This window comes from Rhipicephalus sanguineus, chromosome 1 (assembly GCF_013339695.2).
Source record: "Rhipicephalus sanguineus isolate Rsan-2018 chromosome 1, BIME_Rsan_1.4, whole genome shotgun sequence".
Classification (NCBI taxonomy): Eukaryota; Metazoa; Arthropoda; class Arachnida; order Ixodida; family Ixodidae; genus Rhipicephalus; species Rhipicephalus sanguineus.
Genome location: NC_051176.1, coordinates 72,610,086 through 72,637,633, shown reverse-complemented (window position 1 = coordinate 72,637,633; position 27,548 = coordinate 72,610,086). Strand labels below are relative to the sequence as shown.

General features: G+C 44.3%; 1 protein-coding gene across 1 annotated transcript; it reads right to left on the bottom strand.

Moving 5' to 3' along the window:
* Positions 1–1,803: 1,803 nt before the first annotated feature.
* LOC119399555 (carboxypeptidase M-like) lies at positions 1,804–26,771 on the bottom strand. The gene is made up of 4 exons (XM_049418727.1): positions 26,560–26,771; positions 9,033–9,130; positions 3,065–3,237; positions 1,804–1,807 (listed from the first exon to the last, which is right to left on the bottom strand). The coding sequence occupies exons 1-4, from the start codon at positions 26,765–26,767 to the stop codon at positions 1,804–1,806; spliced, it is 483 nt and encodes a 160-aa protein (XP_049274684.1). The 5' UTR covers positions 26,768–26,771.
* Between the last annotated feature and the right edge of the window lie 777 nt (positions 26,772–27,548).

Here is a 27,548-nt window from a genome sequence, read left to right as displayed (position 1 = left end):
TATATATATATATATATATATATATATATATATATATATATATATGGATCACTTCTTTCTCTCACCATCATCATACTTCATCGCTATTTTTCCCCCGTTGCATTTTAACCAGCGCAGCGTAGGACGCCCGGGCTTATTAGCTCAGGCAACTCTTCTTGCCTTATAATATATTTCCTCTCTTTCATTCATTGGTAAACAATAATATTTTATTTGCTCAGGAGTAAAATATAACGATAATAAGAATCTGTCAAGAAATAAACAACGCATATTACAGTGTGGCACCTCTTGGACCATTGTATAGTGCTGTTAAACAAGAAAGAAACAACAAATAAAACTTGCGAATTACATACTAATAATATGTGGGGTTTTACGTCCCAAAACCACGATATGATTATGAGGGACGCCGAAATGGAGGGCTCCGGAAATTTTTGCAAACTGGTGTTCTTTAACGTTAACTACATTGCACAGTACACGGGCCTCTACCATTCTGCCTCCATCGAAATGCAACCGCCGCGGCCAGGTTCGAACCCGCTTCCTTCGGGTCAGCAGCCGAGCGCCGTAACCACTGAGCCACCATGGCGGACTTGAGAGTTAAATAAAATACCCAAGAAAGTTGCCATAGATACTGCAGGCGAAGAAAATCGCTAGATGAAACACGATGAAACAGCGCGGATCCGAAAACGAACACAAATAAAATTAGCTACTAGACGATGCGTTAGCACGTCTGAAATCTACAGAAACAACACACTTCGCTGTTGAGCGTTCGCGCACCGCCTTGCTGCTTTCTTTCAATAAAGCCATAGCGCTGAAAACACAGGGACCAAGGAAGAGGTCCTGCGAAGAGGGCGCAGCTTTTTGAACGAATACGAATTAAGAACAGTCCAACATTTTGAAACATAAAAATCGCTTATGTAATGGAATAGCGACCCGATTTTCAAGATAAGCTTCACAAAGGATCTTGGCTATGTAGCGAGATACAGATAACTTATCTGAAGAGGCGGATTCGTGCCTTCGGGAACGGGGTCTTCAACATTGTAATTTTGCTCATGGCCTTTTTTCTTTGGAGGATGACTCTTTCGCACATTATTAAAGTGGGCGAGAAGCAGGTGATATCTAAAGAGTTTCCGTCGCTGGCTTCGAGTAATGCTTACCACCTGTACCACACATCGCAGTTGTCGTTTTTTAATCTTCTGTGACCAACGTCCACACCGTGCTCCTCTTGCGATTGCTCGCCATTATGACATGACAAAGGAAACAGTGTACACACCAAAATGTAATAATAACGCTACGGTAGCGGCTGCTAGGGTGTCCCCCCTGGATCCCCCGGCGGCCAAAACTGCTCAGGACCGATGAATAAAGTTCTTGACTGACTGACTGATATAGCAAGCAAGGATCACGTGCACTTTGCCGACAGTTAACCAGCACACGGTATAAAGGGGGTGAGAGGAGGTGAATGCAGTAGGCTGTGAGCGATGGGATGCGGTCAAGCGCATCTCTGCCTCGTCGGGGTGGGGCCGCCTCCTGCCAGGGCTTGAAGCCTTGGGGAGGGCTCGGAGGTAGACGCTGTAGGCGACGACCAGGGCGAGTTTATTTCTGCCTGCATAGGATAGGGCCGCCGCCGGCTTTGGGCTCGTTCTGCTAGCGTACAAATATGCGCTGTAGTGAAAAAGAGTAGCTGCGCTTACCTTCTGCGTCTCGGCATCGCTCGCCTCGCACTCTTGCGCACCGGCCAAGGGTTGGTGTTTTGGGGGGGGGGGGGTTGCCGTAATCGATTAATCGAAGAGTCTTAATTGATTAATTCGATTAACTGAAAGGCGGAAATCGATTACGAGTAATCGATTAACTGTGCGCCTTTAATTGATTAATCGATTAACCGTTCATCAATTTTACCATCCCTAGCCCAACGCGCAGCGCGCACATCGCGCCATCTGGCTGGTAATGAAGAAACAATTATAAGCGCCGGCCGTCTCTGAGTCCGGCCAGTGGTAAAGGGTGTGTATATAACGCTCGCCGTTAGCTACCTGGAGGATCTGCGTTTCGTGGAGTAGTGGCTACCGTCACGCGCTCAGGAGCGAGAGGTCGCTGGTTCGATTCCGCGCTTCGGAAGCACTGTTTTCAGAATTATTTTCCTTTGGATCTTTTATATATATATATATATATATATATATATATATATATATATATATATATATACTTATACGTATTCGGTGCATGACGGCGGCGGCGACGGGGACGGACAAAAACCAGCCGAGACTGTCCATATAGTTGCTATCGCAATAAAAGGAGGTGTGAAGAGTTGTATAGGATAGGTACGATATAGGAGCATATGTTTATTGCAGAAATGACTCGATTAGCCTCCCAGACAGTTAACGAAAATTGATTGAATGGTGACAGGCGTGCATCGAAACTGCAAAAACGAACACATTAGTTCGCCGTCAAAGAACATCGATATAAAATGAGTCTTCGTGGGCACGCAGTGCCTATGCGTATGGTTAGTTTGCGCATCTCCTCCCCCTAGCTTCGCCGCGCGCCGGCTCCGTGGCAACGTGCGCTTCGCGCGGCGCTCGCTTGGCGGCGCGCAAGTGTCCTCCGTACTCCGTGTTAGAGTCACTGTATCTGCTATCTTTAGGTAGCAGAGTTGCGCATAGATATGGCTAGCAACCACATCTATGCGGCGAAGCTGCACTCTCTTTTTGCAGGCCACATGCCTACCGTGGCGCCGATCAACCTGCTTGGCGTGTCAAAGCCCGGAGATTCCGTGTCAAAGACCAAACTGTCAATCCAGTCCACTGCGCGGCGGCGTCAAAAAATACAAAAATTGGCCCGAGCCTCAGCTTCTCCGCAACGCATGGTTGCTCGCGGCGTTTGGAAGACATATGCTGAACTTTGCTACCTAAAGGTACCATATACAGTAACTCCACTCCGTGTTAAAGCACCGCGTGGCACCCTCCACGCACTCCTCTGCGCAACAAACTCTGTGGGTTGGCGCCATTCAAGATACTTCCGTGAACATTAAGGTCGGCTAACATTTTCCCTTTTGCGTCTATAGCAAAATTCAACCCACCTTCCTCTTACGTCGTTGCAGGCGCCCTCTTTGGCGGCAGCGTAGCCGTCGGGATTCATACTGGGCATGATGTGTATGCGCGTATTGTCCACCAAATGACGGACGTTCGGGTCCACGTTGTATTGAGTCAGCAGGTGCGAGATCAGGTATACCATCATCTGGCGGCCCACAGTCTGCGAAAGTGGCAGACCGAATAAAAAAAAATGAAATCAAATAAACTTTATTTAGCACTATACATGCTAGATGGTCATATTGGGTTGAAAGCTACGAACATACGAAGCTTGACGTGACCTAAAGACCAGACAATGCAGCAACAGCAATCCGTGTCCGTGCGTCTACAGTGATTGAATTTTTATTCAAGGAACAGCTAGAATTACTCACGAACAGAATACCATCTGCTGGGAGAGAAAGTTCGGCATGGAAAAGGTAATGAATTTTAAACACTACTACAGCAATGCTAGCCATAAAAAACAATTATCGCAAACTGCAGAATGCAGCATGCGTCTCTTGAATATAAAATATTAGCAATTATTAAGAAAACGAAATAGGTCGCACAGTGAAGTATACTCATAACGAGACACCAGGCAGAATAATAATCACATCAGATACATTACAAGTGAACAAAATATGAGCGCAGTTCTTTCTAATGCACGTCTCAATATTAACCGTATTTTTCCAAAGTAAATTGCGGGTTATCTATTAACGGCTGATGTTGGCAGTGTGCTGTAAAGTATGGAACTGACCGCATACAAGGAATTTTTGAGCACGCATTGATGGGAAAATGCTCTAAGGATTCCAATTGTCTTATGTAGTTACAGGCAAATTCTTAAAAATATCGTGCAGTATGCATTCAACAAAGCGAGTTAGATTATAAATTCGAATATCGTTATCTTCAGGGAACGCTTCTATTGTAGCCCGTTATTAATCTGTATTTCCGACATTGCGAATTTGCTTCTTGCGTAACATAAGAACTGTGTGCGAAAGAAGATGAGCTTAAGAGCTCGTTTTTTTTTTTTTGTTAGACACTACCTTAACGTGAACTAACAGACAATCAAGCCAAGGAAAGTATAGACTACGGTATTTGTAATAATTATAATAATTATGATATATATGAGCAGAACCTAAAGTGGACGAAAAGAGAGCCTCGTTCTGGCAGAGTTAATGCATTCAGTTAGTATGCGAGTGATTATCAGCTGTCAGCTCGTAAAAAAAAAACGATCACGCGCTGCATGCACCCAGTATAGTGAACGGAAAGACGACTGCCGCCGTAGCTCGATCGGCAGAGCATCGTACCAGTTATTCGGTGGTTGCAGGTTCGGTAACTGCCGGTGGCAAGTTGTCTTTTTGTCCACACCAATTTCTTCACACTCATATCATAATTACTACAAAGAATGTCCTGTATACTTTGCATGGCTTGCCTGTTGATTCTCATTAAGAGAAGTACTGTGTGTACATTGGTCTTATTTGTTTTGCACCATACTAAAGCGCAAGTATGTAGGTGTGCCTTCAATTATGCATCGTAAATCGTCTCTGTGTCTATTCTAGCAAGTAGATTCCGACACTGTGTTAGAACGCCTGTCGCGGAAGAAAGCTTTTTAGAGACGTAATTTACATGTCTGTCCCAATAGAGGTATGAGGAGAAATAGAAAGCCAAGAATTGTATGACTGGTCAACTCTTTCTATATTTTGATCTTCAAGTGAGATAGCATAGATTGTTTGGAATAGCTTATTCTTCGAGTGAGAAGTGATTATCTTAGCTTTGGTTGCATTATTCTTAACTATATAACTGAGATCAGGCACATAAGCGTTTTAGCAGTTAACATTCTACTATAGCTTGTGCACGTCGTTTCGAGATATGATGACAACGCTCTCACCAGGATTTACATGATGCCCGAACTAACGCTAGGCAGGGTTTAAATATATTCGGGCGCACTCTATGATGCGACCAAATGCTTATCGCTGAGCACTCATTGCCTGAAGTTAGCCACACTATTTTTTGTGTTCTCCTTAACTGTTTATTTGGCAAATATAATTAACGAACTTCCAACTAAACGAAGCCGGGCAAACAATGCTAAGTGAATAAAAATCCAGTTGCTAGACAGCGCTCGAGTGTCCGCTCTTTACTCTGTGCTTGCGTCTTAGCGCTCTATTACAAGCTCAATGTGTTCCAACTCGCCCAAATTGCTACGCTACCCAAAAGTTGTCTAAGCAGGCGCGTAGTCACGGCGGGTGGGGCGGGGGGAGGCGCTTAAGTAGAGGCCTGCCCTACCCCTCCTCCCGAAATCGCCTCAATAAAAATATCTTATTAGTAGGCAGATTCGATTCAAAAATAAATGCACAACTAATAATAAAATAGTGTTTAAAAAGTCACATATTTTAAATACTGCAATTCCTTGCGGAAAATGATTACTGAAAAATAGATGCTTTCCTCAAATATTCAAGGCCCTGATCAAGTGCCCCCCACACCCTGAAAAAAATTCTTCGCTAGGGACCTACCTCTAGGACATCTTTGCACCTTTAAGTATCAACAATTTATTTCATTCGGGGCGTAAAACAGCGCGCCGAGACGGGACAGAATACGAAAGGAAGCACAGATACACAGCGCTGAATAACAACTGGGTTTATTATCACTAGACGAGCAATAAATAGGAATTTTTGCTTGTCTAGTGAAAAAGAAATAGGAAATGGGAATATTTATTGCTTGCCTAGTGATAATAAAGTCAGATATTAATCAGCACTGTGTATGTGTGCTGCCTTTCGTATTCTGTCCCGTCTCGGCGCGCTGTTTCACGCTCAGATAAACGATCCCTGGACATTATCTAAATTTTTTATACATACTGACACGTTGTTGCGACGATAAATACCAAAGCAACGCGAGGCATAAAATAATAATTGAAGTGTTTATTGGGTGTACTTGCGAGCAGGAATCAAAGAGCATTCGTAGTACACGATAACGGCGAGCACAGTCACCGATTGTCCAAATCTGATATAGAGGTGAAATGCGCCTGATTTTAGTATATATGCGCCATCGCGCATTCCAACGTAATCGCTTTCGCTCGTGTAAGTTCTAGAATACGGTGCACACAACTATTGTCATCGAACATAGCATCTGGTTAGACCTATCGATAACATTGGATTAGCTTCTGGTGCATGACGGCCAGTCTTAAGCTTAGCAATAACTTCATAACGACTGTAGCCTATGAAAAGTCAACACCGAAAAGAGGATCACGCGTGTAGACATGTTCGCGATCCGTATATTGTCGTCTACAAGCGTTCTCTCGCGGGAATTGTTAAGGTGGTCTTCATAGTAGCCGTGTTAGAAACAAAGAAGCGCCGCAAAGCAGCTGTGCGAGGAGGTGATTTCTGAGTACCTACAAAAGCGGCATTGTCCGTCACTACACCCAAGTACTGTAAGTGCAGATTCTTTCCTGGCTTCTGTCCCATTAGACAAGTAGATGTTGATAACATTTGCTGCGACTCCCAGCATATCTGTGTCTACGGTGCTCCGTTATCTTTTTGTTATTGCGCGGTAGCGGGTAGCGCACTTCCAGAGGCGGTTCTCGGAGCGACGCGGGATGGTCACGTTGTTCGCATTACGGTTGTCTACTGTTTCTCACGTGATTCAAGGTGAAAATGAGCATGACGATGAGCATGAAATAAAATGAGCTGGCTGGCACATAGTGGCTACTCCATCAAGAGGCAGGGTATTTAATTTTAAAATCATTTTCTCTAGGTAATTATATTGCCACGCGGTCGTGACGTCGACGAAGACAGTAGTCGGCGTGTTCAAGGTTTTTCTGTCCAAATGAAACGCCGGGCGCGTCGCTTCGGCGTCGCTACAGCGCGAGCTTAGAGGCGCGCGTTCGATGTGAATAAAAATTCATTCTTCCTGGAACCTCACGCCTGTTCAGACGCTCCTGTCTTTACTGCGTCGACACGAAACCCTCTCGGACGCCGTCGTCTGAGCGGCGCTCGAACCGTTCGCCTGCCTGAATGCATGCCCTGGCTGAATAGAAAAAAGGTGAAACTTTTTATTTGGCCGAACTAGTTGTCGGGAAATGAAAACTCAAACTACAGCAATACACACTGTACACTGATAGCGGCGTAGGCCGTTTAAAAAACTGATGATCGCTGGGACGCGCCATCTTTTATACATCATGCATCGAACTTTCCAGCCTTATCACTGGAGGTCGTGCAATCTCTGGAATAATATTGAATATTCGCGTGATCTGCGCTATCTTACGAAAATGATCTACTACAATCGCGAAGCTTCTCGAACACTGCGTCGCGGTCAGCGTCGATCGTTGCTAACCGTCCTTGCGGGTCACACCCCATACATCAAAATAAACCAAGAAGCGGGCGTTAAAATATGCTGTAATGCTTTAACAAACGCTACTATTATTAAGTCATCTATAGGAAGCACACTTTAGTGTTTGTAATGAAGTTAGGGCCTTCCGGGTAAGCAGTTTGGTAAGATGTCCGCAATTTACAGATTTACTGTTTAAGGAGCACGCAAGGGAAGATATTTTTGGGTTGTTGAGAAAAATATAACGAAATATTAAGCAGCCCTTTAACTGTGTCATCGCTACATCAATGAAGCTGTTGGAAAGTTTAAAGACAAGCGAGCTCACGAAAGTTCCATTTTACAAGTTTTGAGGAGCTTGCTAATGATTCGATCAATGCAGCAGCATCTCAGATTCTGGAAATAGCTGGAAGGATAGCTCAGTTCTTGTAAATACTGCCCATCATTATCAAATGCTTCAATATTCAATAGACCGTGGTTTTCAAATGTTATCGTGGATATACATGTAGCTCATTGCAAGCTTTGCCCGTCGGAGGTGTGCCTGCTAAACAATGCCGCAGGTTTCTGTGGAGGGCGCCTTCTGAAAACATCGGACTCCTGTCTCTTCCTCAAATATGTATTCGCAGCTTTTCGAACTTATATTAAGATGCACAGTTACAGTCTCTTAGATGACTTTGATTCATACTTCGTATGCACTTGTGGCAAATCACCCCGCAACACACCGATCAATATCAGAGACCAATCGTAGTTTGTGTTTTTAATGGAGGCTCTTCAATGTTTATACGGCACATTGGACGACGTTGCGAGGAGTACTGAAAAACTTTCACTGTTCTTGTTTGTTTTGCCTTATTCTTTTAATGGCAAACTGTAAGCATCTACTTCATCCAAATAGAAAAGGACTACAATGACTACAAGAGCAGGTTATCTCCACAAAAATACATTTGTTAAATAAAGGGAAATTGACCACCACCCATTTGTAGCACGAAGCCGCAAGGAAATCAAACGGATTTTTCAGAAAGGTGGCGGAAGTGTTGACAAAGGAAAATTGACAACCACCCGCTTGTGGTTGTCAAAAACGGCGCCCATTGCTTGCCTCCTGGTTAGCTCATTTGGTAGACCGAGCCCCTCGGAAAGGCGTTCGTCCCGGTATCTACCCCCGGACCAGCGCGCATTTTTCGGCAACTAAGAAGCTTTCTATCCGAGAAATCTGTATGTATTTCCTTGTGGCTTCGTGCTACAAATGTTTGGTTGTCAATTTCCCTTTCTTAACCCTTCCGCCAGCTTGCCGGATTCCGCAGAACTGATTTGCAATAAATTTGTGCAATTTAGGAGCGAAAGCGTTGCATAAAATTTAGCCTCTCCTTTATTCGCAAACATGAGAAGTGCTGTAGCATTTGTTATTCTGATCCCATTTCACTTACTTGAATGATACACTGTGCACTGTGTCCGCGTTGACGGCTTATTGTGTCGGTGGCACCTATGCAAACTAACTAGAAATAATACCAGCAGGAGGGCACACTGCACCGCATTTACGATGAATGTATTGTACGAAATGGAGGAATCTAGTGAATAAAATTTTTGGGAAGAAAATGCAGAAAAACTTTTCCAAGAAAACGTGAAATCATCTAGGAACATGAACCTATTTTAAGAAAAAAGGACACTCACCTCATCGCCGTGTATATTGGCCACGTACTTGACGTTGGGCTTGAGCAATATTTCATTTTCCGGATCCTTGGTCACCAACAGTACCCCCAAGTCACGACCTGTAGTTGTGTGTGGGAAGGTGCAAGCGCATTTCATGACTGACATATCCCTGTTTTCATTTTTCCTGCTGTTCTTTTTCGGTAGCACATCGTGGTCATAATGGAAAAACGTTCTTAAAGCACAATTTTGTTCTGTGGGTTCTTAGTTCGCACACCACACCCACGTGGAGTTAACAATTAGCAAATACACATTCTCTTTGAATCATAGATAGGTGTTGTAAGCATCAGTCGCAAACGAGATTCTTATGGCGCTGAGATGTCAGGGTTGCGGTAACCGGGTATCGCTGCGACATGACGCTTGTTTTCAATTGAGCGGTCCTGTCGTAAGACCAGAATGTAAGCCTCGGAAAGAAAAACGTAGGAACACTAAGGTAAAGTGGATTAAAAACAAGGGATCCATGATTGGGAAGTGCGTCGGTTAGAAAATACGCAACAATTTCCATCCACGCTAAGGATTTTACTTTGTAACAGGCGAGTTTGCCGCGTAATAGGTAAACAGATGGATGACTCAAAGAAAGTGAATGCTAAGCGACGTTTTTATTTTTCAGTTTTTTATTTTCAACTTATCACGCACATAGGATTGCCAAAATTTGACACATTATATATACAAAAATTGATTACATAGGTGAATTTGAATTTTTTGCAATTATAAACGTTCAGAGGAAATACCATGTGGCCGGAAAAGAACAAAAAGTGATGGCATTTAGTTAATATCACAGGAAGACAAATATCAGAGTACAAGCACCGCACAAATGAACAAAATACACGGACAAAACAATGGCAAACAAGCGAGTAAATCAAGCATGAAGTGAATGAACACAACAATAACGCGTATAGATGCAGGGGAATGTAAGGATACTTCATATGCTCGAAGAAAAAACTGGCAAATATACGTAAACAGTGAAATGGCAAGTGCCATTTTGTAAACGTTAACGTTTACAAAAGCGCCAAAACCACCAAGGGAACGAATAAGCAATTAATAATAGCCACACAGCCATCAATCAAACTTATGGCAAACATTTCTAGAAATTCTATTCTGTGTGTGGGGTTAGCCTGTTTTATATTAAATGGCAAACAGTAAAAAAAATTAGTTATCATGGTCAACAGCTGGCCTTCATTGCTTTTCAGTTCTACAATTTCTAGAAGGTAAGAATATCTAACATAAATATCAAAATTCAGCGTATTCTCACAGCTACTGATTGGTGTAAACATATGCAGGATATGTTTCCGAAAAATTAATATGTCGATGTGCTGACGTCTAAAATATTTACCTTTAACACTTCGGTTCTTTGTGCATCAGCGAACGTTGCGAACATTTGTGTATATATGTCGAGTTGTGAAGGCGCTGTTTCTTGATGCATCAGTCAACTTTCAAAATAAATAAAGATATATATATATATATATATATACCTTTCCTCGACTCGTATATGAAATAGAACCTCGTACTCATAAGCTGACTTTTTTACGGTATTATACCTCTGGCGTCACATTGTACGGTGAATACGCTTGATGTGTGTTTATCATTATTTTCCATAATTTTGTAAGCTGAGCGACAAGGAGTTGTCGGTGTCATCTAAATGCGTCGATCACTTCTCTTTTATCATGTCAGTAAACATACAAAACTGCATAGTTTCGGGATTATCAGTCTCATAACGAGGAACGTTAGAGCAATTGACTCTTCCAAACATGCAGCGTCACACTTCCCCCTGGTGCCAAAGTTTGGCGAGAGGGCGCGCTGGCCCGCAAACGTCCATTGGAATGTGAAGGCATTGTGGGTAATCGAATTTTTGCCCTGAACGTTTAACAGCAAAGCTGCTGTAGCTCGCCGTAGGTTGTGCGATGTCACCAAAAAAACACAATCATGAACCGGCACGCGCTCTCTTCGTTCTCTTCTTCATCGTCGTCGTCGTTTTCACCTTCTGCTTCGCTCCCAAAACACAAGCGCGGATTTCTCGCTTGATGGCAAGACGACCAGTACAGAGAGAGATAGAGAAAGAAAGAGAATTAAGACAGAAAGAAAGAAATTCTAGAGGAATAAACTTCGGCAGATCCCATGCCTTGTGGTAATCGATTTCACGCGAAGCAGTCGGCGAGTAATTGTGTATGCTGCATTTTTTGGCATAGAGCGAAGCGCTACGAGGTGGATCGACCTGTTTTTATAAATTAGTAGTTGTGTGCAAATTGTCGGCTTACCAGGAATGTCGACTACACTGGCGTTTAAAGTGTAACTTATAGTGTGACGTAACGTCGGCACTCACGTTAGACCCCACACGACAGTATTATCGAAACAAAGTGCTAATGTGAAATGATGTCAATATCATACGTAACTTCCGTTAGTGTATTCCTCTCGGGTGGATCAACACTTGATTATAGCTTGCTCAGTCATAGGAATACAAATGTAATATTCGTTATCTTCTATAAAAGATGAGCAAACACTGGAAAGACAGTTGACGCTACCCCGACACGCCGTCTGTACACTCTTGATCAGGCCCAGCTTAAAGTGCTAGATATAGCCAGGAAACCGGACATGTTTCGTCTGGCTTCCTGTATATAGCCAGCGTTTGATCAGGACCTGATTAAAAGTGTATCATAGGAGTACATACGTAATGTTTACTTTTTTGTTATAAAATTAGATAGCCAGCACTGCAACCACAAATGACGTTGCACCAACATTACGCCACAAAAGGGTCTTTTTCCAAAGCAGTTTGAACACCTGGCCTGGCTCTGTGGTAGAGTACCTGACTGCCACGGAGAACGCTTGTGTTCAATTCCTGCTGGGATCCTGATTTTTATAGTTTGTATTCGTCGGGTCAACGCTGCCGATGTCGGTTTTCCTTTACACTCTCGCATTTAAATGATCAAAGTCCGTTCTCGCCATTCCTGGGCACATACAAACTGTCAGTACCTGTGGCGCATACCCGCATACCACGGCCCGTGGTGTACGGGTGCAAAGGGTTTGACGACGTACTCGACAGGATTTTCACGTTAATCATGCCATGGCCACACAGACATATTCGTCAAACCTCCATGCCAGTTTTGGTCTATAACACATTAAGGAGGCGATCATGAGAGCACCCAGACGGATAGATAGATAGATAGATAGATAGATAGATAGATAGATAGATAGATAGATAGATAGATAGATAGATAGATAGATAGATAGATAGATAGATAGATAGATAGATAGATAGATAGATAGATAGATAGATAGATAGATAGATAGATAGATAGATAGATACGCTCAAAGTGTCTGTTTGGCTACGAAATGCTTCGAATTTAAAAATTTCTTCGCGAGAGGAGATTCGAACCCTCCTACACACCATCCGAAGGAGAGCATCTTAACCACTCGGATATCCAGGCACTTTCTTTTTCTTTCACGGTATCTTGTTACCAATGTGCGTAATGTACATACGTAGCGAAAAATACTCAAGGCCGCCTACAAGTGTACAGTCAGAGTTACACAGAAAGAAGTTTCAAATAACGCTGTGTTCTAAAAGGGTATGAGAGCAGTGCATTTCATGAACAGTAGATACCATTGCGGCTGGAACTGTAACTACTAATAAAAGTATTTTACCTCTAGAGTCATTTGAAACGCAACCGTGATGATACCATTCGTTCCGCATGCCTGCATAGCATGCCACTTTTCCATGAACTGTGCTTACCCATTAGTGTGTGAATATCAACCGGCATAGAATTGCTTTCAGGTGGCACGAGATAACGTATGCTATCATAATTTAGATCAAATATTTTTAAACAGCCCTTGTAGGACACCTCGAAAGAGGATGACATCATGGCAGCTGATGAAACAATGTTCTTTAGTTTCTGGAACATCACAGAGGCGAAAATTAATTGAAGATAAAAAGATGCCTTTGCTGCTTAACCAGGCCTTTATGGGTAGTGTTGTTTGTGCACTTCCTAAAAAAATGCCTTGGATATTGGTGAAACAGGCATTTTCCTCACAGGCACAAGCACGCGATGTCCAGGCAGTCCGTTATATAGTGAGCGGTAGAATGGTGTAGGAAATAACGCATCATTATATAGTTCTGTCCTTGAGCTAAAGAATAAATAGTCATTAGAGAGTCCGACTGTGAAAAACGCACTTCACGCATGAATTCTCGCAAATAGGGGGCGAGCCACCATTAGTAGACACCACTAGACTTGGTAAAACACCGGCGAGATTCACTTTCAAGAATGTTCGCAGCAGCGGATGCGCACAGTCCGGAAAATTGTAAAAAACGCCAGGCCTGCGCGGAAACCGCAGCACAGTCACAGCGAAAGCTGGAAGAGCGGCATTTTCAGAGCCCGTTACAAACTCTTTTAATACAAGCAGATTAGCAACGTACCCACTACGCCACAAATTGTAATTTTTGTGAAGTTGGGAAGCACTCACCACGACATTTTTCGTCATTCAGTGGTGAAGCCTGGTACGATCTGTAAGGCATTTTGTGCAGTTTATTGATGCGACGGTTGATGACGATGAATAATTATGGCTGAGCCCTTTGTAATCGGTTGGAAGCTTTGAACGGCCCACCAGTTACGTAATTGGCATTGTGTCACTCCCGGTCGTTATTTAACTCTCCCACCACGATTTATAACACACGTTAGGGTGAGAAAGAGAGAGATAGTGAATTAACTTTATTGAGACCCTAAGGAAATGGATCATGGGAGCCTTATGGTCTTCCTTGGCAACCAACAGAAGTGCACTTGCGAGGAAACCACTACGCTATAAATCATCATAATTTTTGAAGTACGGAAGCAGCCATTCAATTTTTCGTCTTTCTGCGGAGAACCGTGGTGCCCGCTAAGCATCTGTAAGGTATTATGTGCACTTTGTTGATGCTGTGGCTAATGACGATGATGAATTATGGCAGAGCCTTTTGTAATGGGTTGGAAGCATTCAGCAACTCACTCGTTGAGCAATTCGCATTGTGTGACGCCTGGTTACACAAGTTGCGTTGTGTGACACCTAGTTGTTATTTTCCTCTTCTACCACACTACATTACATATGTTAATGTGGTTCCTTCCCGACATGAAGCCTGTATAGGGTCTTTTTGCAAAGCATTTTCAAGCACCGGTATGGCTCTGAGGTAGAATGCTAGGCTCCCACGCAGAAGGCCCAGGCACAACCTCGTTCCATCCTGGATAATTTTTCTTATTTCGTTTTTTTTCTTATTTCGCGCGATAGTGGTTACGGACACCCGCGGCGGCGGATAACTACGGCCCTAAAAACGGCCCTTGTTGTGATCTCATAACAGCTTTCGCTGTAAAAAACGAGACTGCACTTGTCTGACAAAGAAGTGCACCAAGCGAAGAACACCTACACAAGCTGGTATAAAAACCTTGTCACCCCTCATTGGCTCATAGCTTGATGTCCAAATAAAGCGAGGAAATATTCCGCGAAATTACTTAATATGAAATCTGGAACAATGGAGTATTTGCAGTAGGTAGAACATTTTTGTCGCCAGGAATAGATTTCATACTTTAGCTCTGCCAAAGATTGAGAGGCTATATGGAATAAACGTCTGGGTATAACGCTTTAAGCTGGGCGCACGTACTTTCCAGTAATGAGCGCTTGACTTATATGCATCCCATGGGAACGCCAAGGTACTTCGGTGGCGCACAGGACCATGCAGTGCCCTCTAAATGCGTTGGTTTATACTTCCCTGGGCCAAACCAGAGTCTCAAACTTTTAGCAAATTTCATTCCTGCACCAGAAATGGTTCCGAATTGCCCAATTATGGAGACCACTCTCTTAAGTGCGAATCATTTCTTAGCGAACTTCTGCGACTTTGAGCGTACAGTCTTTGAACGTACGCCTACGACTCTGAGCTCTCCAGGCCGTTTTTTGAGCTCTCCAAGCAGGTTTACATGCCATGGTCTTGGGGCTCTTGCGGCCGTTTCGTTAATTTGATATATACCAAAATTGGCATGGCGTGACAATAGTGTAAGACGTACAAATGTGACAGGTCCTAATGTGCAAATCATGACTGAGACATTTCTGTATGACGATCATAACTGACACATAGTAACACGAAAATCGTGACATGCATGTCATGTACGACATGATTTACATATGGCGCTCATGATGCACTCGCAGCAGTATCGCTGGCTTTATATACATCAAAATTGGTATTGCGCGACGAGACTGTATGATGAACGTAAATGAGAGGTGGAAACAGGAAAATCATGAAATCCAAACCATGTACGGAAATTTTAATCATCTGGTGTTCTTCAATGCCCACCTAAATCTAAGCACACCGGACTCAAGCATTTCGCCTCCATCGAAATGCTGCCGCTGCGGCCAGGATTCGATCCCATGATCTTCGGGTCAGCAGTGGAGCACCATAACAACTAGACCCCCGATACGGGTTAGAGACAATCACGTTTCACTGCTAAGTGCAATGACAAGTGTTGAGTTGAATGTCAACCAAGAACGCATTTCGACGGCGCGATAGTGAAAACTGACCACGTACTTAGTGTTAGGCAAAAATTCCCAGGTGCTCAATATTAACATGGAATCCTCTACTACGGCATTCCGCATTGTCTTATCGTGGTTATGACGCCTCAGGCCCTCCAATGTAGGCGGTTTCACCAGCACTTGCCATTCTCTACCAGCATTGTCCGTTCACCGGAAATGCACTCTATAATACTTCCTGTTTGCCTAGTTTAAGCGTGGCTTTAGCCTGTGTTGCTCGTCGCGGATGCTTGTATTTCGATGCTTTCTGTGGATATAATTATTCGGATGAATTGCTCGCGATTCGGGCACTGCTGTGTGGTGCCAGGATGAAGTCCGCGACACAGAACTAATTTGCTATCGCAAGTGAAAACGTTCTGTGTACCGACAGATGAAGGCAGAAAGAGCACCTGCGCTGCAGCGAATAGGCGAGAAAACTGGATTCCCACCAAGAGCGCATACATTTGTTTTGACCAATTCATCAAAGGCAAGTAAAGATCAACGCATAATCTCATGGCAAAGAGGCGATTCTCGGGCGTTAGTCGAAGGTCCCCTATTACTAGCAACACGTCGGACGCTGTCGTACTCCACCTGTGACGCTAAATGCGCTGACGACTTAAGTGGAAAGCAAACCGTCTAAACTGTCTAACGCCGGAAATCCATCGTAAAAACTGTGTTTTTTGTAGATGGAGCCTTATCAGGTATGTGTACTGTTCGAAGCAATACTCGGGACACGAAAGCAGCCGCCCTCGACATGAATTGCCGCACAGTATGCGTTTCGGTGCCCACGTTTTGTTGTGAATTGCAGTGACGCCGTAGCATTTGCTTTTTATGAGTGCGACGTCTGCGAGTGGGTGCTCATCGGTTCGATGAAATGACTCATCGCCTGTCGCTTGTCGCCAATGGGCATTGTCGCACCCTAGCTAACTTATCTTTCTACGTGAGCGTGAACTGTAGATGCAGTTGGGTTAACTTGAAAGTTTGATTAATGAATAGTACATTCGTGAGTAAAACATGGTAGTTCGCGTGACTCAGCCGCAAGCGACGTCATCGCATAATGAGTACGTTTTATATTATCTGATTCACACCGAATACTTTGGATCGCGATCGATTCCGATCTGCGTCGATGTCTATCGAAAATAGCCGGTGTTTTTATTTATTTATTTATTTATTTATTTAGTACATACTGCAGTCCGTAGACCAAGAAGGAAGGGCGAAAAAAATCGAACAAATTATACAGCAAGTTAGAATACACAATACTACTGAAAAACAAGTCTTACTAACTAGGATGCTTAGTTATACATCTCTAGAAGAAAAGTGAACAAACTTCTAGAAACAGTTTGAAGCACAAAAAAGTAAAGCTACACAGCTGAAGTAATAGGATGAGATAATGTATCATTGCAATATCAACCGCGTAGATTACACAAAAAGATGCATGTATTTTTCAAAGTCGGGAATGCCACGTTCAGGAAAAACATTTGAAGGCAGTGTACTCCATTCACTAATGGTTCTCGGAAAGAAGGTGCGTTTGAAAAGGTTAGTACGTGCAAAGTATGGCGTCAGATAATGATTGTGAGCGTGTCTGGTTTTCCTAGAAGAAGAGGGAGAGATGTATTTACTGGGATCGATATTAAACTGCCGATTACGAAGCAGGAAAAGAACGGTGTGACAAAGGCGCAGTAATAAGCATTTTATCGTGATGTGTACCTAGACCACTGGTTCTGAAACTGGAATCCGCGGAGCCGTCTCAGGGGTTCCGCGACGCCATCACCCATGAAAAAATTTTTTTGGAGGGGAGTTTTGAGCGATTACTAGTTCCAGGTCCTGCTCCAGGACCTGCAACAACATTTTCTACAAGAATATCAGCTGCAATAGCACTGTATTTCCTTCGCCTATTCTGTTTTCCTTATAATAAAGTAGCGAGCGCGTCTCGCTACTATAAACGTAATATACTTGATGTTTCCGATTTTCCTGATAATTTAGTATATTATGCCCGTATGACTTACTAGCGCGAAATCACCAGATGTTTTCAATAATATCTCGGTTTTAACGTCCCAAAACCGCGCTATGACTGTGAGGGACGCCGTAGTAGAGGGCTCCGGAAAATTCGACCACCTGGGATTGTTTAACGTGGACCTAAATCTAGGTATATGGGCCTCAAACATTTTCGCCTCCATCGAAAATGCAGCCACCACGGTTGGGATTCGATCCCGTGACCTTCGGGTCAACAGTCAAGCGCCATAGCCACTAGACCACCGTGGCGGGGTTTTGAAATAATAAAATTTTTGAAGAGAGCTAGAATCGCCAAGCGTCTTCGGGGGGCGACGGCCATTTTCGCGTTTTCGTCAATTCGCGGCCACGTTTTCTTCAATTCGCGACCATACCATTTGCCCACGCAAGCTAAATATTACAAATATCTTTCTTGGTAGGACAAATAGAAGTAAGTAGATAACAGCACGTACGACGTTCTAGAATTCTTACCAATTTATGTATTTTCAAAAAGTTCTCGAAAGACGCTGCATTTCTGAAACTTGGTCGAATTCAGGATGCCGTTCCGGCTTCTGTGAACACCTTAGATATAGGTGAATATTAAACCATTGCAGTTGTATTGCTCTAGTAATTTTTGAAGTGCTGAATCTTCTTGCTCGAAACATAAAAAAGAGAAACTGCTGTTTCATCAAAAAACTATATGAAAAGACCATCTCAATCTCCTTCAAAATCGTTAAAATTGCTCTCAAAGGACTGAAGAATGATAATATAAACAAACATGTTGCATCATTGTTATTAGACAGCACGGTATATATATATATATATATATATATATATATATATATATATATGGTAGAAAAAGAGGTCGACATACGTGCGAAACACAAGTGTTGCTAACGTTTCGGCAGGAGGGCCTGCCTTCGTCACTTTCACGAAGGCAGGCCCTCCTGCCGAAACGTTAGTCAAACGTGTGTTTCGCATGTTTGTCGACCTCTTTTTCTACCGCATTTTCCACCGGATCCATTGAATTGCACCGCACCATATATATATATATATATATATATATATATATATATATATATATATATATATATATATATATATATATATATATATATATGTTTTATCGTCTAACAACTTTGCTTGCAGAAAACTCTTAGTCCTATGAGTACTTAACAAAAACTCTACGATCATTGCAATGTTCGGAAATTATAGCCAGCACACCAGTACAACACTGCTAGTGGCCATGCACTTTTAAATGCGAAGCATTTCTTAGCGACCTTCGGCGACTTTAAGCGTATCTATCTATCTATCTGTCTATCTATCTAGCCGCCTACAACTTTGTGCTCTCCTGGTCGCTTCGTTAATCGAATGTACACCAAAATTGGTATGGCGTAACATGACTGTATGACGAACATCAATGACAAGTCATAACATGAAAATCATGACACGCATGTCATGTACAGCATGATTTACATGCCACGCTCATGGTGCACTGGCGGCAGTTTCGCTAGCTTGATATACACCAAAATTGGTATCTTGCGACGTGACTGTGTAACGAACATAACTAACACCACTTACCATGAAAATCCTGACACGCATGTCATGTACAGCATGACATACATGCCACGCTCATGGGGCGCTGGCGGCCGTTTCGCTAGCTTGATCTACCCCGAAATTGGTATTGCGCCACGTGACTGTGTGACGAACATAAGTAAAGGAGTTAACATGAAAACCATGACACGCATTTCCTCAATGACATACAAGACGATGTATGCAGCTCTTTGGTGGCTGCTTCGCATTACATCGATTCCCACAATGCGTTAGATCGCCGGCTTTTTTATACGACGGAACATGCATGACATTTTGTACTGCAGCCCCTATTATACACTCTTACCATGAAGGCAGCAAAAACTGCCATTTCTGTGGCCTTCATGATATGTAATGTTTGGGCTGGGTTTTCGGCCCTTATTCAGCTCCTGCTAGATCAAATATTAGGGAGAAAACGGCGTTGTCTTCTTGTGAATTTCACGATGAAATTCACTTACACCTCAATTCAGATAGATAGATAGATAGATAGATAGATAGATAGATAGATAGATAGATAGATAGATAGATAGATAGATAGATAGATAGATAGATAGATAGATAGATAGATAGATAGATAGATAGATAGATAGATAGATAGATAGATAGATAGATAGATAGATAGATAGATAGATTCCTGTGAGGTTGTATAGAAAAATTTCTGGACTAGCTCAGTTTGGAAGAAAGTGCGTTAGAAAAAAATTTGCAGTGGCTTAGCTCGGCTATGCCAGGATATACGTAGCGTTAGCAAAGGTTCAGCTGATTATTCTTAGCTTTCCAGATTGTCTAGGATTATTAGCCTTCTTCTGTTCATTCTTCGTACGCTGAACCGCAAATTGCCAGGCAACTACTTCGGGATCCGGTGAGATAAGCTTCTCGGCTCTTGTGCACCGTCGAGCAGCATTTGCGCTCTCCTTCTCTATGGCGTTACCCATCTGCAAACGTCAGTCAAGGCTCTGTTATACTCCGACGTCCGACGCGAGCGCGCGCGAGGACGTTGCGTTTCGTCAAGCCGAGCCGGCGACGCTACGCCAGGCGCAAATCGGTCTCCGCTACAGTCGAGCCGGCTCCAACGCGCCGGTGCGATCGCATCTAAAGGAGCGCATGCGCAGTGAAGCGAAGAACGTCCGCGCCACCTGTCAGGAACCGACGAAACAGCCCTCGAAGCAGGTTCCTGTACGTGCGAGTCTGGCGCGTCTGGCGCGAAATGCAGCAGGATCTATTCGGCGCCGAGCGACGCCCGAGCGCGTCAGCAGCCGTCGGCCGCGTCGGCGGTCAGCGGACGCCGGACTATAGAGGGCTGTTTTTTTGCTGACGTAACGTCGCCGTGACGCGCGCGCTCGCTCGTCGACGTTACGCTGGAGTATATCAGAGCCTTCAGAGGCGCTATCAAGCGGCCCCAGCGCAGTGTCAGACGGCGACTGCACAGCGCAGGCGAATAGCTGGGCGCGCGCCGGCGCCACTGTGTCTATGGCTACGACGTCACTCCTCTCGAATGCGGCGCAGACCAGCAGCGGCGAGCAGCGCCCGGCGGTGGCGGAGTCAGCGCAAGGGTCGGTTTCTTCGTATACCTCCCATAGGACGCGAAATTCAAACGCTCCGCCGACGTAAGCGCCGACAGCGCCGAGAGCGCTATTGAGTTACGCCCCTTGCAGAAGGCCGCCAAGCTCAAAGGGCAATGACGTAGCGATTACGTTGCTTACGTCGTCAGGGCAACAGTAACAACAGCCGCTCGCCTCCACCCCTCTTCCTCCCTCTCCGCGCGCCGTTTTCTTTTTTTTTTTTTTGTGCGCTTGCTTTTTCTCCTCTCCCATGCCGCGCACCGTTTTTTATTTTGTATGCTTGCTTTTTCTCCTCTCCTATGCCCCGCGCCGGGATTTTTTTTTTTTTTGTTCGCGTGCGCTCGCTCGCGTGCTGTGCTTGGCCGCGCATTCGTGTTTGCCCGCAGCCAGCATGTGCTAGAGCATAAAGGATGAATCCACCTACAACATTTCTGTTACCTCTTTTTATTGTTCTGTTTCCGAAACTCAAGATTTGCATGTAATGGGGCGCGATACAAGTTCAGGAGAACAGAAGGGAAGAATTCACAGAGTGTGCATGACTAAACACAAAAGTTCATTGTAAAATTTAGAAATTAAAAAATCGAACACATTGAAAAGTGTAGGCCCTTTGACGTACACACATATAAGAAACACGATTTTCATTTGGTGCAATACCGAGCAAAGTGCAGAGGAGCCTCTGATGAGAGGTAATCATGTAGTTTAAAGAAATGTAAGTGCATGACAAAAACATAACGAAGCGCAAAATATGTAATTATGAAATAATACTGCAATGATTTACTTATTAACCGTTGAAATGATACGAAACACAAAACAACCACTTACATATTTGCGCAGATTTTGCACAAATATACATGAAACGCTGGACACCTTCAACAGATAAACAAAATGAAAAAGATAAGATTTAGCACAGTAAGTAGTACATTGCGCTAAAAAGAGCAAGACACAATATATGGTACTTCAACACTACTTGAAAGTAAGTTGGTGGCAACGGGATGCAGGCCATGGTCAGTTTATGCAGCAGCACATGACATTCGAAGAAAAGCGTATTACTCAACGACCAGGTGAAATAAGCTTATACGCAGCTTATACAATGCCTAGCTGAATATAACGCCACTGAAGGGAGGACGTCATGTCGGGTACACTGAGCACTTCATTGTGATAAACACAAACAGTAAAATTCTGCATATAGGACATGTCTCATGGCTACACATGAATCCGTAGAGCGGTTTTTCCATAGGTAATAACAGAGACAATACATAAACACGCAAACTACTTCTTCAGCCGTAAGTACATAGCATATTCACGCACCGAGAAGAAGCACTGGGGGCAGGATAGAAAGCTGGTCCACTTGAGTTGCAGATCGAGACTTCGCAGAGAGCTGAGTCTACAGCTGTTAACCCCTCCTTGGGCAAACGCAGCTGTTAACCCCTCCTTCGGGCAAACGCATCAGTTCTCGCCTTCTCGAATACTCCGAAAACGTTTCCGTCCTGAAATAAAGCAATTGAAAACTATTAATTCCAACGATAAAAATTACGCAGTCGCATGAGGCAAACGTAGTTTCGTCGTCTCGGCTCAGTGCAAGCTGCGATACATTAGGCAGTTTTAGAATAGCGTACGCTATGTTAGCATTTGCGGCTCGCTATTTCCGTCACTACGGGAGCCCGCAAGCGGTTAGCGTACGACGCATGCACAGTTGCGCGAAAAGCCAACGCAAAGCTTTTCGTACGCTATTCTAAAACTGCATATTGAGTCTCAGAAACGCGTATTTAAACGATGGCGAGTGATAAACAGGCAAAAACAGCAAAACGCACTTCCATCACGCAGTTCTGTCATAGACGCAAAAGTTAAACTATGAGTCTCAAGTGCTTTAATTATATTGCTTCTAGGAACAGCGATATTAACTGCAACATCGTGCTCTTCACGATTCAGCCACATTTAAAAAAACAATAACTGTGTTGTCTAACTGCAACTCGTATATGTGTGGCTGCGAACGCAAGCCACATGCTCACCTTTAGTTTTTCGGAACCTCGAAGAATCTTGCGGAACTCGGCCGGTCTTGAAGTATCCGTGCACCGTTGCATGATGTACGAATGGTGCGTGCCGTTAACCACCACGGCGGCAAGAGCGCACAACACGCAAACACCACAAAAACTCCACACGCCGGCCAAAGCTCGCTTCATGTAACGGAACATCACGAAACTTCATGTCAAGGACAGCGACGAGGACGGGCTCCTGTATGGCGGCGACGGAGCACGGCTGACGTAACGACCACTCCGATAAGTCTCAAGAGCGAACAATGACCCGCCAACCACAACGGGAGACTTGCAGGTGTCCGCCAAGCATAGCATGCCTGCACGGCCAGCCTGGTGCCCGCTCTCAACACTCGCTTCGTGCTACAACGGAACTTTCGAGGAATTCAAAACTAGCGTCGCGGCGCGCGCGCGGCCTCCGCGGCCGGCGCGGGGCGCACGGCTTTGTCGGCACGGGCGACAGGCTGTCATTGGCTGCTTTAATTTTGAATCTCCATGAACACTAGCGCCAATTTCGCCTTCAGTTACTGCCCCTTTTAAAAGGCCGCCGAACTAGCAAATTATTCAAGATGGTGTCGGTGACGTCATCATGACGTAATTCTTTGGGACGCCGGAGCGGCAGTGTTTCCGGGTATTGGTCAGCGCGCGCCGGCGCCAGCGTGTCTGCCGCGCCTATGACGCCACTCCTCCCGAACGCGCAGACCAGCAGCGGCGAGCCGCGCGCGGCGGTGTCGGAGAGCGCGTGAGATGCCAGCTCCGATGACGCAGCTGTGTGACATTACTGATCCTCGCGCATGCGCAGCATGGCTCATGACCCTCCACGCGAAATCGGCTCCGGCTAGGCAAGTGTTGCTAACGCTACAAAACCGTCTGTATAAAGCTAGCGTCGCACCAAACTAATACGGAACTTGGAAAGTGTGAGGAGAACTTCTTCTTGGCCTAGTTGGTATTGCTTATTTACTGTATGACATTCTGCCGGTAATTATAGCCGCCCATGTTGTCGTGTTCGTGTCTTTCTTGTGTGTGTTGTTTTCACTACCGGCAAAATTTCATACAGTTGGAAAGTGTGTCCTAAGTTCGTTACAAAACTTTAGAGAACGCTTTTCTAATGTTCGCGCTCAACTTCGTTTGGCGTTGCTGTTTCAGGTAAGGAAATACACCGAAAAAATGCAGCAGATATCGCGCATTGTGGGAATGGATATCACGCGAAGCAGTCACCGAGTAACAGAATGTGCCGGGTTTTTCGCTTTCAGCCGAGGATTACTAGGTGTACTGACGTCTTCGTGTAAATGGAGCTGTTGTGCGTCTACCGTAGTTTTGTCAGGCACTTGGCTACACTGGCGTGTAAAGGATAGGTCAGTGTCCGAAGTAACGTCGGCACTCATGTTAGAGGCTCCCGCAACGAGGCTCCCGCTACGGTGCTATGATGTGGATATCATAACTAGAGGTCGTCGGCGTAAACGAGCAACGCGTTGTTATAGCTTGCTGAGAGCACATATCTAGTGTTTATTAGATTGTTATAAAAACGGATAGCCGACACTGCAACCACAATTGGCGTTGTCCAGATGTGAAAATAGTATAGGTTCTTTTTCCCAAGCAGTTTCACGCACATGCGCGCGGCCACACTGTAGAATACTTCACTGCCATGCAGAATGCCTGGGTTCGACTCCGCCGCGAGCCTTGATTTTATTCTTTGCATCTATCGGGCTTTTCCCCCCATCGACAACGCCGTCAACGCCGTCAACGCCGGCAACGCATTCTCTGCGTCTCAGGCTCCTTCATTATGATTTCCAAGTTCTGGGTTGATATTGACGATGAATCACCTGTAGCGCACACCTGCATACCATGGACAGCGGTATGTGGATATGTGCCACGCGTCCCTTGCGAAAGAGTTTCGCGACGTACGCGACAGGGAAGGGGAACCAAAGTTCTAGCAAGACACAAGGAATGTACTATACGTGAGATTGTTGAAGCGTATTTTATCTTCAAAACCGGAGATAGTTGTGTTGCCAGGCCATCTGTGGCGTTGCACGAGGCGGAGATTGCGTATCTCGATGCGCACTTGTAACTGTCTGTTGTTTAAACTTGCACACGTGGTTTATTTGCTCTTCATATTCTGTGTTTTTTCAATAAACTTTCAGTTGTTAGTATGCGCTTGTGTCGTCCGTTTCTCCCTTTGTCCACGTTTTTCGCGCATTTTTTACAGAAGGGAAGTCAAGTTATTCACGAAATGGCCTGCGAATCGTGCGTCATACACTTATGTCTTCCTATGCCAAGTTTGGTATATACGAAGTTAAGGAGACGACCATGAGAGCGCTCAGACGTAGGCGGCTAGATAAATACATCCCCAGTAGATAAACCCTAAGGAACGAAGGTTGGCTCACGGGCAAAAATAAAGCACCTGTTGTGCTATGGGAAAGCCGAACGTGCGCTGCGACTAAGAAAATACCAGGCAAGGCCCGTAGTAGACGTATTTCATGATAACTGATCATACGCGTTATTATGCATCGGGTTTTTGTTCGTAATCGCCTGATCATTACTAGTGAGTATTACTGAGAGCTGTTTTGTGCATCTTGAGAAGAAACAGGGGAGGGAGAACATACGGCTGGCCAAAACAGCCTGATACTACGGGCGCGCGATGAGCCGGACACTGACCGACGACAATGCCCGCTGTCACATAGCACAGCACACATATGTGTTTCCTACAGGAGACAACGTGGTTTACCTTCAAAATTCACCGCATGGTCGGGCAATTCGTCTCTTGACTCACTTTGGTATCCCCCAAAAACAAAGAACAAGCTCAAAGATCGCCATTTTGATCAGCGTTGCTTAAATCAGGGTCCAATCACCGGTGTTGCTCAGCTCGCAGGGAAAGTAAGCTGTAAGACGACGTTCGAAAAGCGGTAGCGCTGCGTGTATAAGAAAGAGCACTATGATAAAGGCGACAGTCAGTGATAGCTGATAAAAGGGTTATTTTTTTTAAATAAAACCCATCCAGTCTCAAACTTTGTGCTTCTCTAAGTACTTTTGTTCTGGCAGATACACATTTTCTGCTTAATGCGAATATTTTTGCAGCGGTTGTGAACAGTCCTCAACATATCGTGGCTGCTTACCATCGAATGCTCATCGCGCCGTATTCATAGCGCTTCAGTGGAATGAAAGCTAAGTAAGACGTCTTTTCATATGCTATTTTAACTCTAAGAACTGAAACAGAAAGCTTCCATGAACTGAGAATTCGGTCATAGTAAAAAAAGAAGAGACGACCAAAGTTGATTAGGAGTCCCACGTTACGGAATGTCTAGCTCTTACTGCGTCATTTCGGTTGTTTACCCACCCAGCTTGGATTTGCATGTTCACTATCAATGGCGTTTAATGAAAAGCATGTCCACGATTGCCACACTCTCGAGTTAAATTCGGTTATTGCGCCGCAAATCAAACTACGGTTAACCTCAACGCCGGGCTTTTATCTTGTTCGTGTAACACGAATTACAAACAACAAATTGCGGGAGGAAGAAAGGGAGAGAAAGAAATATGAGTGAGAGATACGGTGTTCGGCTGGTCTGCTCAAAATGCAGCATGAACTCGTCTCCGGACAGCGCGACGAAACCTTTGAGTTCGAGCTCGTTAAATAAGCAATAAAATTGGAGGTGACACCACTACGAATAGGTTTCGCACTCCAAGACGCCATCCCGGAGCCCCATCACTTCATTTCTTTGGACATAAATTATTAAATGTTATCGAGCTGCGGCAATCCCGGTCAGGAGCTCACCGTTTGTGTAAAGGCGTCTAAAAATTCCTTGTACGAACCTTCTACAGACTTTCCAATAGTGTAGAGCTTGGTGAAACCCGGGTAGCGTTGACTGGTCTCGTTCAGGAAGGCAGTCATCTCGTCGTGGTTGTAGTAGCTGAGTGCCTTGGTGTTGCCAACATTCGATGGAAATGTGGCTTGACAACGGTGAACGAGGTACACACCCACTAGCAGCAGCCATAGTTCGAGCAGGATACACGACTTCATTGCAGTATTGATGTATCTCCTGGAGCGCTGTAATAAAATTAACAAATTAGTTATACAAAATAGGATCAATACGAGCGCGCTTCCGTATGTCACGAATATGCCTATACACCTCAGTAGCTGTAGGTAACCGCTTCTTCGTAAAGTTATGTATTCATTCACATTTATGGCACGAAAGAAGAGACACTGGTGTCCTCTGCAACGGAAAACTGGTCAAAGAAAACAGCCTCAATCTTTTAGTACAAAGTTTATGAATCGAATACGAATCGTATTTCAGTCAATAATAAAACAGTGACTGTTCGAGCTCACAAACAACTCTTTTCAATTTTGCGACTTTCAAATCTCGCATGCACAGTTACAGATAGATAGATAGATAGATAGATAGATAGATAGATAGATAGATAGATAGATAGATAGATAGATAGATAGATAGATAGATAGATAGATAGATAGATAGATAGATAGATAGATAGATAGATAGATAGATAGATAGATAGATAGATTGGTATTTAGGATTGCAAGTGTTCCTGTAACTACGTGCACTTGTTAATGTGCCCTAAGCTATCATATATGCTACCATTGTGTGTTTGCTTGGGTTCAACGAACATTGCAAAATGCTTCGTTCGTGCTGCACTACTGGAAATGCCGTATGTCGGCACATAGAGAGTTTTATATCTGTACCAACCATTATGTAGTGAACACAACAAACAAAAACATGTAATGCAATGTGGTATGCTTTGAAGAATGAATATTAACATATACATCGAACGAAAATATGCAGCAC